General features: G+C 29.2%; 5 protein-coding genes across 5 annotated transcripts in view; 3 read left to right on the top strand and 2 right to left on the bottom strand.

Annotated features, from left to right (window-relative positions):
* The window catches only part of LOC119675755 (bromodomain adjacent to zinc finger domain protein 1A-like), a 4,636-nt gene extending 1,555 nt beyond the window's left edge, over positions 1 to 3,081 (bottom strand). The window contains exons 1-2 of the mRNA XM_038086960.1: positions 2,802 to 3,081; positions 6 to 1,791 (exon numbers count right to left, since the gene is read on the bottom strand). Coding sequence (XP_037942888.1) covers positions 6 to 1,791; positions 2,802 to 2,917 — 1,902 coding nt within the window. The 5' untranslated portion in view covers positions 2,918 to 3,081. The remainder of the gene's footprint in view (positions 1 to 5; positions 1,792 to 2,801) is intronic.
* A 2,074-nt stretch (positions 3,082 to 5,155) lies between these two features.
* Positions 5,156 to 6,433, top strand: LOC119686033 (ATP-dependent (S)-NAD(P)H-hydrate dehydratase-like). Its single transcript, XM_038100491.1, has 5 exons — positions 5,156 to 5,356; positions 5,413 to 5,615; positions 5,668 to 5,903; positions 5,960 to 6,024; positions 6,075 to 6,433. Exons 1-5 carry the CDS (start codon positions 5,173 to 5,175, stop codon positions 6,347 to 6,349), a joined length of 963 nt encoding a protein of 320 aa, XP_037956419.1. The 5' UTR covers positions 5,156 to 5,172; the 3' UTR covers positions 6,350 to 6,433.
* Positions 6,434 to 8,310: 1,877 nt separating this feature from the next.
* Positions 8,311 to 9,221, top strand: LOC119686043 (N-alpha-acetyltransferase 40). The gene is made up of 3 exons (XM_038100502.1): positions 8,311 to 8,735; positions 8,790 to 8,911; positions 8,967 to 9,221. Exons 1-3 carry the CDS (start codon positions 8,496 to 8,498, stop codon positions 9,199 to 9,201), a joined length of 597 nt encoding a protein of 198 aa, XP_037956430.1. The 5' UTR covers positions 8,311 to 8,495; the 3' UTR covers positions 9,202 to 9,221.
* On the bottom strand, positions 9,206 to 10,218 carry LOC119686047 (pterin-4-alpha-carbinolamine dehydratase-like). The gene is made up of 3 exons (XM_038100505.1): positions 10,073 to 10,218; positions 9,934 to 10,009; positions 9,206 to 9,558 (listed from the first exon to the last, which is right to left on the bottom strand). Exons 1-3 carry the CDS (start codon positions 10,171 to 10,173, stop codon positions 9,259 to 9,261), a joined length of 477 nt encoding a protein of 158 aa, XP_037956433.1. The 5' UTR covers positions 10,174 to 10,218; the 3' UTR covers positions 9,206 to 9,258.
* A 1,216-nt stretch (positions 10,219 to 11,434) lies between these two features.
* On the top strand, positions 11,435 to 13,485 carry LOC119675756 (aftiphilin-like). The gene is made up of 4 exons (XM_038086961.1): positions 11,435 to 11,731; positions 11,787 to 11,891; positions 11,954 to 13,179; positions 13,249 to 13,485. Exons 1-4 carry the CDS (start codon positions 11,563 to 11,565, stop codon positions 13,483 to 13,485), a joined length of 1,737 nt encoding a protein of 578 aa, XP_037942889.1. The 5' UTR covers positions 11,435 to 11,562.
* The last annotated feature ends 1,004 nt before the right edge of the window (positions 13,486 to 14,489 follow it).

Consider the following 14,489-nt stretch of genomic DNA (forward strand, 5'->3'; position numbering starts at 1 on the left):
AGCGCTGTGTTTAACTCTTCCACTTCTTGTTCATGTTTTCTATGCTCTCTTTCCGACTGCGCTAACAATTCTGCTATTTTCTTATTCAGTTTTTCTTCTAGTTCTTTTCTCTGGTTCTCATTTTTATCATTTTGCTCCAAAAACTGCTGATTGTGTTTAACTATCAGTTCGCGTTTATCTAACTGAACTTTAGTTTGTCGTTTATTTTCTTTAATTGAGAGCATACGTAATTCTGATCGAGCTTTTGCCATTTGTTCCATGCGCTCTTCAATTAAATTTATAGTGCTCGAATAAGTTAATATTTGAGACATAAGGCAGTTTATAACTCGCATTATATCTGCAAAAGGTAAATGATAAACGGTGTACATATTTAGAGCTCTTAAAATATGTGGAAACCGTAACCGAAGTATTAATCCTGGATCTTCAGAGTTGCTATAACCATTGCGATATGCTATACGCCATTTCTCAGCTCTTTCTTTAACAAATGCTCCAGACGACAAGATATGTAGACGAAGTACTTCAGATACCGTAAGAGAGTCAAGAGGCAATTCATTAATCTTAAATGAAAAATGTCTCTTTGAGTAGATATGTGTTCTACTTGCCTCCGACATGCTCACTAACGGTTCCTGATTATTCAAGGTTTTTTGATGTTGTATAATATATTCCACAGCACAATCTTCTTCTTCTTCCTTTTGCAAATCAAAAATAGTCCCTATTAGTACCAGCAATATATCTGACAGTGGTCCTGCCACTTCACGTGCCGTGAATGCACGAGACATTTCCATAAAATTTAAGTTGCCGCGAAATACCTCAGCGCCAGAAAGGATACCAGAAAATGTATGCATAAATTCTCGTAACATAAAAGCATCACCCAAAAGTTTATTCGGAATAATGGTTGTAATGGGTGTGAATTTTGGTAACAAACGCTGATCTTTCCTTTCTAAATCGTCTGTCTTTACTAAAAGTTCCGTACATTCCTCTTCTATTTTTTCCATAAGTTTAGCACGTTTTTCTAGTCTCTCACGTTCTTTCTCTTCCTTTAAAAGCTTCGCTTTTGCCTCAATTATTTCCATTCTTTCCCTTTCAATCCTTGCTTGTTCATCGAGAATTGACTTTTTATTCTTCTCATCTTTGATTAAATAATTACTTATCGATGCTTGCTTTTTGTTGTTTTCTTCATTAGGTTTTTTTATCTTAGCCGGTGTAAAGTATGGCATTTTACCAATGAATATTGAAGAAAATATAATTTTTCGATCTATAATATAAGTTTTATAAGACTCTGGATTAGGTCGTAATATTCCTTCTATTCGACTAACATTATTTCGAATAAACATATGTAAATTTTCTGATGTTAGTTCAAACTGTTGACGACGTACGCTTTTAAATGGAACTACAGTTTCTGTGTGAGGTTGCTTTATCCGTTTTACCCTATATTGAATTTCTTCAGTATCATCATACACACCATTTTCAGGTGGTGTCCCCTTTGGCGGGATAATTTCTATAACTTTATATGCATCACTTGATTTATTATAGATTGAAATTTCTTCATTTAAAAAGAATCTTCTTCTTAAAAACTTCGACAATATCGAATGAAGTGATCCAATAGAGGATTGTTTTGCCTCCTCAATTACTAGCATTACAACAGGGCGCAAACTATCTTTAAATTGTTCCATTTTTCTTCTATATTTGCGCTCACTTTTCAGAGCTTCTGCATATGTTAGGTTTTCTCGACCAGTGGCCTCACATTGCCAAACTGTCGAGTTGATCATCATTACATGTCTGAAGTAATCTCTGTGGAATATATAAAATTCTATATAAAAACTGATGTAAATGGTAATCGAAAAATAATTTTTTTATATAAACAAAAGGTAGTTACTCGGTGATTCGAATGTCCTAAGTGACACCAAAACAAATTATGGAGAGCAGTTGGAAAATTGTGTTCAAAACTTATGAATGGCAAAAGAATTGGAAAAAAATTAAAAAGAGTAAAAGATGAAATGGAATTTGGCGGAATGTAGAAGCCACATTATACAAATTGCTAAAAGATTATAGCAATTATAATATAATACCTTTGACATTACACTTCAAATAATTTTATGTATGTATAGGAATTTTCCACATAACATAAGGTGACATTATCTTATTAATGATAGATAAAGATACAGTATTCACTTAGTGAGAAAACAAAATAGTCGAATATATTCGTTTTGTTTTGAATAAAATCGTAATGAAAGATTTAATAAAAATTACTTTCCATAGCAAACTATGCTGGAATGCAAAGAGTTTGTTTAAGCTAGTCGTGATTTTCTTAAAACATATGCAATGCATGTATACAATGGAACGAAAATACGCTTCCATATTAAAAAATTATTTTTATTATTGTAAACAATAAGTATTAATTTGTTGTAAATGTCTTGTCCAAAAAAAATAAAGAGATAATTAATCTTATGTGTAAGTCGTGTTTAATGTAATATACAACATATGAATAGGTTTTATTATTTACGAGTGTGGTTGGCAACTCTTAAAAGTAGCAGCTGTATGTCGAAGCATCCCGCGCTTGCCGCAATGCATTTTAACGCACTTTAAGCATAAAATGAGCATTATAACCAACAATTAATGGTGGTAAGGAGCGAGAAGAATATGACGAAAGAGAGAATATAAAAGAGGTGCACCAGCTTAAAGATGTATGCCTTTTTTGCAAATCAACAAAAATATATATTTGACAATACAAATGAAAATTTAGTTAATAATTTCTGTAAAACTTTTTTTTTTATTCGTGAACACGCTCTATAAGTACTTACTCATATTCCCGGAAGATCTCTTTTGTTACCTCGCAGAAAAAAACTTCTTCGTTGTCATGAAAAGTGTCATTGCTTTTGGGAGGATTATTTCCAAAGTCACGCTTACAAATTGGCATTATAAAATTTACTATATATATACTCTTAAATTAAACTTATTCTTTTCTAATGCATAGAAAACTTGCAGGAAAATAACTACATATATAATCAATCCATAAGAGCGTCCGTACAAAATTAATATTTTAAATTAACACGAAATGTATTTCAATTTGAACAATAAAATTCATTTATTTTGATTATAACTTATCAGCACAACTGATCTTTTCTTAATAAATTTTTATTAATTCTTATAGAAATAATATAAAATTGCCACTTTCGCGCTTTTTCACACTTCTCGACTTCGTAGCCAGTATTGTCTATTTTTCTGTTTGTGTCGTCGCGTTGTTTCAGATTGACATTTTATTACAAGTGCTGCCAGACAGAAATCTTCTTTGAATTGAACCCGACCATTCCTGCAAGTTAGATTTCCTATGATGTGGTATATGATACAATAATTCTATGTTCAGACACCCAAAGTTCCTTAATTTCGTAAAAATGAAATTAAGTTAATTTCGAAAGTGTTTATTCCGCCCCAAATTAATGTCAGTAACAGTTGACTCTAAAAAATGACTCTGGAAAATATTTTGAGAGTATTGTAAATTTTTCAATTTGAATGTAGAGAAAAAACTGTAACTGTTATTAATTTAAAATGGAGTGAAAAATAATAATTCACATACCTGAAATCCACTAAACCTACTAAAACTATTAAATTCCACCCTTATAGTTATAATAATCAACTTTTAAAATTTCCCACATACAAATGGTGTTCATGTAATTTTTAACATTCGATTTATAAACAAAAAATATATAATTTCTTTAATTTAGGGCAATATGAACACTTTTGAAATTAATTTAATTTCATTTTTACGAAATTACGAAATTTAACTGTCTGAACATAGTATAAGATTGTGTATGATTTGTCGCAATAAATTGAATTTATTTCAATTACAAACTTAACACATTTACGCAGGTAATCATACATACATTATTATGAACAAAAGTCGAGGTGCTTCATAAGAGCACAAAAAAAAAGACAAAGAGGAACGAAAAAGATATCTATGTAAGAATTGGCAAATAAACGAATGAAAATCCCATTATACTTGTTAAATTCTATAGTATATTATTAAGTGTTTACATTGCGAAAACTCAATCGATAAAATCTGTACAATGAAAAACAATTTATATGTTTTATGAATAAAACTGTATCGAATAAAAAAGGGGGTAATGATTATGCGAATTCATGGACAGGCCATGTAGTTGATTCGGATTCCGCCAAACATTCATCACCAACGATCTTTGAAAATATGTTAACTAAAATCATATATTTAGTGAAGAATTAAGTTTAATGAAATTAATTTATAAATCCAGAAGGTGCATTTGTAATTAAGATATGCAGTAGGTACATTGCGGTGCTTCTTAACAAGAAATAAATATACAACAGATATATACTTTATGCACGTTCAAACTACAGTCATTGCAGTCCAGTTGTATGGAATACTGTAGCAAGCGATATTTTAAGTCGTATGAAATACTTCTGTAATATCCCACTGTTATTAAGTACCGCCGAACACACCGTACCGAAATAGCATGAACATACATTAAGTATAATTTATTTTAAAAAATCGTGACAGTTTGTCCTGCAGATTTTTCAATAATTTTGTTATCCCTATATATTACGTTAAATCAAGGTGCATCCTCTCCAAAGCGAATTCTTGCGAACGAACAAATATTCGCAGGTTTAAATTTTACTTATAAAACATATGATAAATATATCAAATTTTGGTAATTTCCGTTGTGGGAAATTTATTTTTAAGCGTTGCATTTTACAATTTGGTCTAATTTTCCTTAATATATTTTTAAGTAAGTTAAAAAGCGAAGAAGGTCGAAGAAGCTCTTCGAAATTTACTTAGTAAATTACACTTACTAAGTAAGCGATGGTAAGCTAACATACTATTATATTTGTAACAAAATAAATATGTGCTATAAAATAGAAGGAATTTTAAGCTATAACGTTAATATACTAATTACTATTTTAAAAATAAACATTTTTATTTGCAGATAAATAACTCTTTAAAATTACTTATATATTACTGAAATTTTTTATATATTGCTATTTCTATTTAATGATTTATAAATTTGCTATCTTTTAAACATTTTTCAGAGAAAAGCTAATATTAAATTACAACTAAAAATTTTCTTGCATTTCTGTGGGGATACTGTATGGGCTGCCTAAAAGTGGTGAAAATTTATTTACTGCATTTAATAATTTAGACAAATGAATAATTTGTTGCTCCGGTTTACGATTAAGGCAGTTGCACATCCGTATCGAACGATGTCTAACTTTATAGAAATTCCAGTGCAAACTAATAAACTAATACAATTAACTAAAACTACAATAGTGCCAAAGTTAAATGACAATAGACATAAAGGTCAATATGGCCGCATTGGAATTATTGGAGGTTCATTATTTTTTAATTTATTTTAATTATAGTATATATGTATAAATATTTTTTAGGTTCATTGGAGTATACTGGTGCACCCTACTTTGCAGCATATACCTCCCTGAAAGTTGGTGCAGACTTAGCGCACGTATTTTGTTCGAGAGAAGCGGCTGCTTGTATTAAATCATATAGTCCAGAATTGATTGTGCATCCTCTGCTGGATGTTGACGATGCATTGCAAAAAATTGAACCTTGGCTAGAACGGTTGCATGTATTGGTATGTTTTTTTAAATTTGTTTTAACAATGTAAAATAATCGTTAAATTTTAGGTTGTCGGGCCAGGCCTTGGCAGGGATCCAAATATTTGTAAGACTGTTATAAACCTGATCAATATGTGCCTCAAAATAAATAAACCACTGATAATTGATGCTGATGGTTTGTTTTTATTAAATGAAAATATTGATATAATTAGTGGTCAACGCAATATTATATTAACTCCAAATGCCATAGAGTTTCAACGCCTATTTAGCAATAATGATATAGAGAAAAAACAAAAAATGTCCAAGTATGCACAGTATAAATGTTTTTAAATAAATTAAAATGACTTAAATATACTAATAGATTAGGCCGAGGTGTAATTGTTTTAGAAAAAGGTATGGTCGATAAAATACATTTGCCGAGCACAGGTATGTTAAAAATGTTTATTTTTGAATTCAATACAACAAATTCATTACAGGTGAAATATATACAATGCCTACTGGTGGCTCAGGTCGTAGATGCGGTGGACAAGGAGACTTGTTATGTGGCTCGTTGGCTATATTTTTTCATTGGTGTTTAGAATCTAACCAATCAAATCCGGGATTTTTAGCTGCCTTTGCTGCTAGCTACCTTGTAAAACAATGTAATTACAAAGCTTATCAGAAACATAGACGTGGCATGCTTGCTACTGATATGTTGAACGAAATTTCTGGAGTATTTAACGAAATTTTTGAAAATACGGACGTTTGTTAGAATTACAGCGATTATAACAGCAATTATATATATATATATATATAAACATATATATTGTTACAGTAGACTGCAGTGTTTTTTTCCTTAATCGATATTACTAATATATTTATTGTATAAATAGAATTAATTATATACTTATCGTTCAATATTTTTATATATATATACTTATCGTTCAATATTTTTATATGTATACTTAATCGTTCTAATGCTGATATATAACTATTTTAGTGTTTTATTGTAGTTGTGGTTTCTTTATATTATTAATATATAAATACTTTAATAAATATGATGATGTAATTCTCTTTTATACCACATTCACACTGTCTTATATCGGCACTTGCTCATTTATATAAATGAGAAAACGTTCACATTATAATGAGCTCATTTGTGCAACTGATATACATTTATATGCCAAAAAGACTTTAAAAAACTTTCTTTTGTTTACAAATAAAATGCAAAGAAATATTTCGATATTGTGTAAAATAAATCTTTTAAAATGAAAAACGCATTTTGTTTTGATATCTTTATATAAATAAATAGAACTGAATAAATTTTTATGAAACATGTTCGCTATTTAATATTTTAATATTTACAAAAATTATGTTTGGCTACAGAAAATTAGAAATGAAAGGAAAATGATCAAATCCAAAAAAAACTGATTACAAAAAGTCTAAAAATACTTTTAATAGGCCGTTTACATTGTGAAATTAAAAGTAAATTGAAGCAATAATCGAAATTTAAGTACTAATTTCGTTATTTAATCTCAGATTTCCCATACAAAAGTTAATCTCCTTTTGGTCGAGATTCTCTGCAACTGGTTTAATATCGTAGAATTTTTCACGATCTTAGAAGAATTGGAATATTCAAAACATTGAAAATGACGGAGTAAATTTTTAATCAATTTATTTAATATTACTTTTGTACATAATTATAACTAAAATTTGCTAAATTATCCATAAATATTTAAAAATATTTCAAATGCAATATGTTGCGTTATTTTATTGGTTTCCATTCTGATTTCTGTTTTGGCAAAATATCAACATCCTCATAAACGCATTTTTCTTTGTAGCGATTTACCTCTTTTGCCTTCACAAATTTATTTTCAAATCACACCTGCATAAGTAAACTTTCGTAACAAATATTTACCGCATTTCAGCGTGTCATATTTACTCGACAGGGCACGTTACGGCAAAGTTTTATAAGCTCCTCTTCAGAAAATTCCCGTTGCAAGTCTTGATCTGTTGGTTCCCATAAAATAGAAATATATTCGTAATTTTTAAAAGTTATAAACTGCAATTTTCCACTTACCTATATTTCTATTAATTGTTCATATAAGTTCGTTCGTTCGCAAGCGTTTACTTTGGTATGGATGTACCTTTCGACAACTTTCGAACAAAGTTATTCGCTGAAAAGAAATTTTGATTTCCACATTGGAAAAGAAACTACACACTACATACCAAAGAATATCTTCCAAAGAACACTTCAAGAGTTGAAATCGCCTATGAAACTTTATTTTTTATAACATTTTGGCACACGTATTGAATACATGTGATCTTACCACGATAACATCAAATTACTCTCTTTTGGGATTTTAGTATAATAATTTGTTGCTGCTTGCTAATCATATGTTTTCCTTTTAATAATATAAAAAACTTGTGCGTTCCTTATTTGGGTAATAATATCACATCACGTATAAAAAATGTATATTGTAACAAATAATATATGATAAATAAGTATATAAATTAATATATATAAACATTTAAATCAGTTTAGTTTGCTTAATCATGTAAAATATATATTCAGTATTTCATTTATTTTACAGTATTTTCATTTATTATGTTCGGCAACAAAACTTTTGTAGAAGCTAATTTTTTATTTAAAATAAAATTTAGTGCTAAAAAATCTATAGGTAGTGATAAGTCTGGCATCACTATAATAACTATTCCCGCTTATTTTACGTTATTGCTTTTTAAAGTGCAGTGTTTATTAAGCAAATGAATAAAACTGCATAAAAGTTAACAAGGAATTTAAATTCGATATATAAATACTTTACCAATAATAACTTTGTTTGCTTTTAAGCATTGTTTTATAAAAATCTGTTTTAAAGTATATTATTTACTGCCCTTCGTTTTGCTCTCAAATCGATATGCCCAATATTGAACCTACAACTGCAGAACAGCAAAAATGTGTGGAAAAGGCAATAAAAGTAAAGAATCCTCTTCTATACTTAGGAGAACTACAGTATCAATATAATACCGAAAATTATACGTTTTATTGCCGCACCAAAGCTGATATGAATTCAAAGGACCTTAAGTGGGCTTTCAAACTAGCAGAAACAAATGTATCCCAATTTTACAAGGAACTTAAACTTGGTTGGCAACCGAAGGTAGTACATAGCTAGTATTAAGGTGAAAAAATGTCATATTTCTCATATTTCTAGGTAAAACAAACAAGCCTTAATAAAAACTGGGCTCGTTACTTGGTAGCTAAATTTAAAGACACACCTGTTGCATACGCAATGTTCCGGTTCGATATGGACTATGGAAATAGTGTAATATATTGGTAAAAATGATATAAATCAAGCGAAAAACTCGGTTTATTAATATTATTGTTTCAGTTATGAAATGCAAATTGAAACTGCTTATAGAAGAAAGGGGCTAGGAAAATTTATGATGGAGACATTAGAGAATTGTGCTAAACATTGGCAATTGGAAAAAGTAATATTAACCGTATTGAACAACAATATTAATGCGATGTCTTTCTTTAAAACAATTGGATACATTCTAGATGACTCTTCACCAGACGTATTGGAAAAAGCGGAATATAAAATATTAAGCAAATGCACTTTGTAATTTATAAGAATATTTATTTGAGAAGTAAAATTTCTATGAAATTTGTAATATATAATTTTAAATAAAGTTTTTAGATTGTTCTTCCATGTAGTTAGCAACCTTAATGTCTTTCAGACTTAATCCGCCCACGTCATGTGTGGACATAGTTATTTGAACTTTGTTGTAAACGTTAAACCATTCTGGGTGGTGATTTAATTTTTCTGCAAGCAAAGCTACGCCTGACATGAAACTAAAAGCCTGATTAAAGTCCTTAAAAAGATATTCCTTGTATATAGCATCCCGTCCATTTACAAGTGACCAGCCTGCGTTTATTAATGGTTGTAAAAGCTCAATGCGTTCTGACTCCGATAGTTTAGCCTAAAAAGTGAAAATGTTATGGGTTTATACTCAAACAAATTTGTTGTCCTACCATTTTAAATTGTTAAAATAATATAATCACGTTTTGTACTGTATATCAATCTGTATACCAATGTGCGAATCAAATACTTTCAATTTTAAAGCTCAATTACAAACAAGTTTTCTGATTCACTTATCATTGCGATTAAACCTTTGCCATGAAAATAAATATTAAAGCGATAAGTTGTGCTCACAAATAAGTCTACCTTAAATATGTGTATGTACATAAATATGTACTTAGTTTTTATATACAAATGAATGCTTTCTGCTCACTTCAAATTTGCTCTAATTCTTTTTAAAAAAATATATTATCTTAAGAATTTTTTATTAATATACCATTTTTTTCTTCACCGATTGCGTAGCTCCGACTTGCGCTGTGAACGGCCTGATTGCAAAAGCTCTCTTTGCAAAGCTAAACGTAAACAATTTTTTTCAAAACCAGATTAGTGTATAGGTATGTACGTTTGCAGCTCACCCGTCTCTCTCAAGCATCTTGCTGCCGTGACTCAAGTCACCAAATTGCTTGAGTATATTATATGCAAATTTAAAATTTTTGTGAGTTATATTAGTTAACATTTCTAATATTACTGATCAACTTTTTAAATAGTTTCTGTTCACACACTTATATTTTTAAAACTGCACAGCTGTTCTACAAGCAAAGAATAAGTGCATGGACACAAAAACTTACTATACAGTTCAATGTCATAAACTTTAAACTTTATTATGTTTACATATATTCCAATAAAAGTTATATCTAAAATATCTTGTCATGTTGAAATTTATATTGTTGAAATCTATTTGTTATCTAAGTCCTCCGTTTCACCATTTCCGTAGTAATCATAATCAGTTGTGGTACGAAAAATTTTTTGTTGAAGCTTAATAGGTACTTCTGTGGATAATTCCATATCTGGTTTAATCGTAGATGCAGTTTCATCATTTTTATTATTTGATTCATTAGCTACCTTAAAACGTAAACGAAGACTGTAACGGCTGCGCACGAATGGTTGTAATGTTGAAAATGCTTGACACCCTTGTTATACATCAAAATATAGTAATTACATTTACATAAAAAATATCGCTCACCTGTCACAAGAAGCAATCCTAAGGTGATTAGAACTATTTTTATATTCATTTTGAAGAAATCCCGTTCAATTGGCTAAATCATACATCAAGACTACACATTACTGGGTTTTTATATAAAATTGTGAATACTTATATATAGATTTGCATGTTTAAATTTTGCACTATTCTTTGATGGGCGTACATATTAAAAATAAACATTGTATAAAACTGAAAGTAAATTATGCATTTATCATGCTGCGTTCATATGCAAAAAAATATAGAGATAATATTCTTATGGGATAAATAAATAATTTTAAAAATACACTCGCATATTATCAAGTTCAATTGACAATTTAAAAGTCATTGCACTTTATCATAAAATTTCGTTGGATTTTCAAAATATTCCTATATATTTTCCAAATTTATTGCGATCAAATAATTTGTGAACCTTTTTTAATAACATTGCTATATATATGTATTGAGTAAAGCAGGCAATTATTTTAATTATATTGTGTATATATGTATGGATGATGAGTACGCAATTACTGAATAGGAATTGTGGTTTACTCGTTACTCTACTTATATTTTATTCATCACTAGTACTGACGAATAACAACAACTCATGAAGACGAAATTGGTGTAAAATTTATAAAAATAAAAGGAAAATTTATTTCTAATCGTTGAGTTCGGTTTAATAATAATATATATTTAATAACAATAGTTATAAGATAAATTTAAAATATATCGAAACTGTAATATATAACAAAGTAAAATCAATTTTCTACAATAACTTAGTGCATACATTATTTTGGAGATGTGTGTGTATACAATTTTCAATGTTAATAATTTTTAATTTTAGTTGAAGTCTTCCGTTTTATATTTTGTGGACTATATTAAGTAAATATGGCAAATGTGCCTACAATACCACCTTTGCTGAGCACCACCCCTCCGCCAATTGACTTTGAGGATGATTCCGGTTTGCCTCCCACACCTCACAATCTGGATGATGAATTTGGAGATTTTGCAATAGCTGAAGAAGAAGATCTAAATGATGATACCTTAAACGTCAATGGTAAATAAGAAAATTAATTACTATGTTTAGTCCAAAAAAAAAACTTTATATTTAGTAATGTCGCTGCCAGTAACTCCCCTACATCAAGAAAATTTAAATGTAATTGAAGCAAAATATCCAAATGTGACAAACTATGACTACTGCGATCCATTCAAAATTGGTAAGCGTAAGAAACAAAATTATGTACAAAAATTATTATTAACTATAATCTATGAAAAACAGTTATGCATGAGTCTTTCACAAAGGTGGAACTTCCCATCGACAATAGTAACGATATTGCGAATAAAACCAATAGCGATGAGTGTTTCGATGAATACGAAATTATGCAAAATGAAGTCAGTACTCAGAAAATTACTACTGATGAATTACTTGTAACAAATAAGAATGCTGCAGTAGAAGTCAATAATATCATTGAAGACAGTATTGGTATAGTCGCTAGAAACGCTGATGTAAGCTTAGATCAAGATATAACCAAAGAGCCTTGTAGTGTTATCGATGATAACTTAATAGAAAAAGAAAAAATTACAAACATGGATAATAGTTCTTTGGTTATTTGTACAAAAAACAATGTAATTTTAGAAGATATCTTGGATGATAGCAGTGATGATGAAAATATTAATCTAAAGAGAAAAATTTTCAACATTGATGAAAACTCAGAAGACTTTTTCAAGATACATGCTTTAGAAAACACCAAGAAGACTAGTGCAGATGAAAACACTTTGCAAAACCAATATTTTCAACACAATGCAAATATTCCTCTAAATGAAAGTGTTTTGCACAATGAAAATATTGTACAAAATAAAAATATAATGGAAGAAGAAATAGATGATATAGAATTTGTAGAAAGTATTGAAAATATTGATTGTAATGATTTTGCATGTTTTGATAAAGCGAACTCAAATGTTCAAGATGCCACTTATGATAATATCCCTTTTACACCAATATCTAACGATATTACATTTAAAGCAGATTTTGACCAATTTTATAGCCAACCATCAATCACGAACTCAAAAATAAACTCTCCAAATTCAACAACTCAAAAAACCTTTGCTAAAAATAAAAGCTCAGTTTTAGAAGATGGATTTTCAACTATAACCGCAGATGATTCAGATAATGCGGATGGCAGTGATGATGACTTTGGCGAGTTCACTGATTCAACCTCTAATCAGGTGCCGAGTAATAATCTAGAAACGAATATAAAACAAACTGTTGAAAAAAAATTAAATCTAAATTTAGATAACGTAAACGAGCGTTTAAATCATGTATTAGAAATAATGTTTCCAAAATCAGTGGAAAAATGTTTAGATTATAATGTTACAAGAAAAGATTTCAACATTAACCCGCAATTGCACTCTATTGACTCAGCAAAAGCACTGGAATACCAGTGGGTGAATTCACAAATGAGAGATGCGTTGATTAAGTCACTTGGTATTGATTGCAGAAATATTGTAAGTTGTTTATTTTATTTTATATTTAAATAAATTGTACTAATGATAATAATGTATATTTTGAAAAAGCTTTTTGGTGAAAAGTGGAACTCATCAATGCCACGTTTTGCGGCTAATTTAAGTTATGATCCTCTGCAGCCTACTAAATCGCTATCATCAACTTTAACACATGAACTGCAACACAGCAAGGACAGATCACAATCTCAGAGTTCGAAAAGCACTGACATACCTACGGTCGAATTTGATTGGCATACTTCCGGTTTAGTAAATCCACTAGAAGGTAAGAAAATATTGTTCAATTATTAGTTTAAATATTTTTTTAAATATTATTTTTTCCAACACTTCAAAATAACTTTTGCCAAAATGAACTGCAAACATTTTATTAATAAATTTTGCGCTATAAAACGAACATTGTGTGTTGAATTTAAAAACAATTTTATTTTTTCGGTTCAATTTTATTTTGTTGTATTTAATTGCACAAATTTGAACGCTTAACGCTTCCAATTTAGCTGATTTTTAGTTTCGTTTTTAGTTTTTAACAGAATATAATAGAAAAAGATATTTACAGTCAGTTAAAAATATGTCATTAAGTATTTTATTTTTTTTTGTCTGACTTTTGAAGCTAGAAAAAAAATCCTTTCGCTAAAGATCCGATACACTTAACGAACATCTTCCACAAGTTTTTTGTTACTTTTTGTCACTTATACGGAACCGAATTGTTCAAGTTCTTATAATTTCTTAGTTTGTGCTTACAAACCACTATAATTTTGCTATAGGTAAATTATTTGCAAATAAGATATTTGATCCACACACGCTACCAAAATTTATCTGATCGTAATCCTGATGATGACTCTCAGGGAGAGTCGAAATATAGAATGTATTATAAAATATTAAACAAACGTTTAATTAAAAATTAAATTAATTAATTAAAATAAAATTGTTTACAATATATAAAGTTATATATAAATGCATGAGTGAGTGCACACACAGTTTTCCCTCCATAATTCGAACAATTACGTTCCAAGAGTTGTTCGGATTACCAAGATATCCATATTATCGAGATCATATTTTCTTTATTTAAAAGGATTTATATTTTTTTAATTCAAAAGTAATACAATATTTGTCTACCTTACTAGAATTAACTTTTTATATGTATTTGTATATTAACTATGCGGTACAGCGGCGGTACCCTGACTTTCGCAAGCAATTAACATATTTTTCTTGAAAAAATATGAAATGCGTTTAGACGTCTGTCAAAATTACTTTCTTAATATATGTTAAGTTAAATGTAAAGGTCCACAACTTAATTG

The sequence above is a fragment of the Teleopsis dalmanni genome, chromosome 2 (genome assembly GCF_002237135.1).
Source record: "Teleopsis dalmanni isolate 2A chromosome 2, ASM223713v2, whole genome shotgun sequence".
In the NCBI taxonomy this organism is placed as follows: Eukaryota; Metazoa; Arthropoda; class Insecta; order Diptera; family Diopsidae; genus Teleopsis; species Teleopsis dalmanni.

Coding starts and splice junctions, on each gene's coding strand:
- LOC119675756 (XM_038086961.1), top strand. CDS start 11,563: ATGGCAAATGTGCCTACAATACCACCTTTGCTGAGCACCACCCCTCCG. Junction 11,892..11,953: donor CTGCGATCCATTCAAAATTG/GTAAGCGTAAGA, acceptor TATGAAAAACAG/TTATGCATGAGTCTTTCACA. Junction 13,180..13,248: donor GTATTGATTGCAGAAATATT/GTAAGTTGTTTA, acceptor ATTTTGAAAAAG/CTTTTTGGTGAAAAGTGGAA.
- LOC119686033 (XM_038100491.1), top strand. CDS start 5,173: ATGAATAATTTGTTGCTCCGGTTTACGATTAAGGCAGTTGCACATCCG. Junction 5,904..5,959: donor AAAAAACAAAAAATGTCCAA/GTATGCACAGTA, acceptor ATATACTAATAG/ATTAGGCCGAGGTGTAATTG. Junction 6,025..6,074: donor AATACATTTGCCGAGCACAG/GTATGTTAAAAA, acceptor AATTCATTACAG/GTGAAATATATACAATGCCT.
- LOC119686043 (XM_038100502.1), top strand. CDS start 8,496: ATGCCCAATATTGAACCTACAACTGCAGAACAGCAAAAATGTGTGGAA. Junction 8,736..8,789: donor AACTTGGTTGGCAACCGAAG/GTAGTACATAGC, acceptor TCATATTTCTAG/GTAAAACAAACAAGCCTTAA. Junction 8,912..8,966: donor GGAAATAGTGTAATATATTG/GTAAAAATGATA, acceptor TTATTGTTTCAG/TTATGAAATGCAAATTGAAA.
- LOC119686047 (XM_038100505.1), bottom strand. CDS start 10,173: ATGTTAACTAATATAACTCACAAAAATTTTAAATTTGCATATAATATA. Junction 10,010..10,072: donor AAGATGCTTGAGAGAGACGG/GTGAGCTGCAAA, acceptor GTTTACGTTTAG/CTTTGCAAAGAGAGCTTTTG. Junction 9,559..9,933: donor AATCGGTGAAGAAAAAAATG/GTATATTAATAA, acceptor TTCACTTTTTAG/GCTAAACTATCGGAGTCAGA.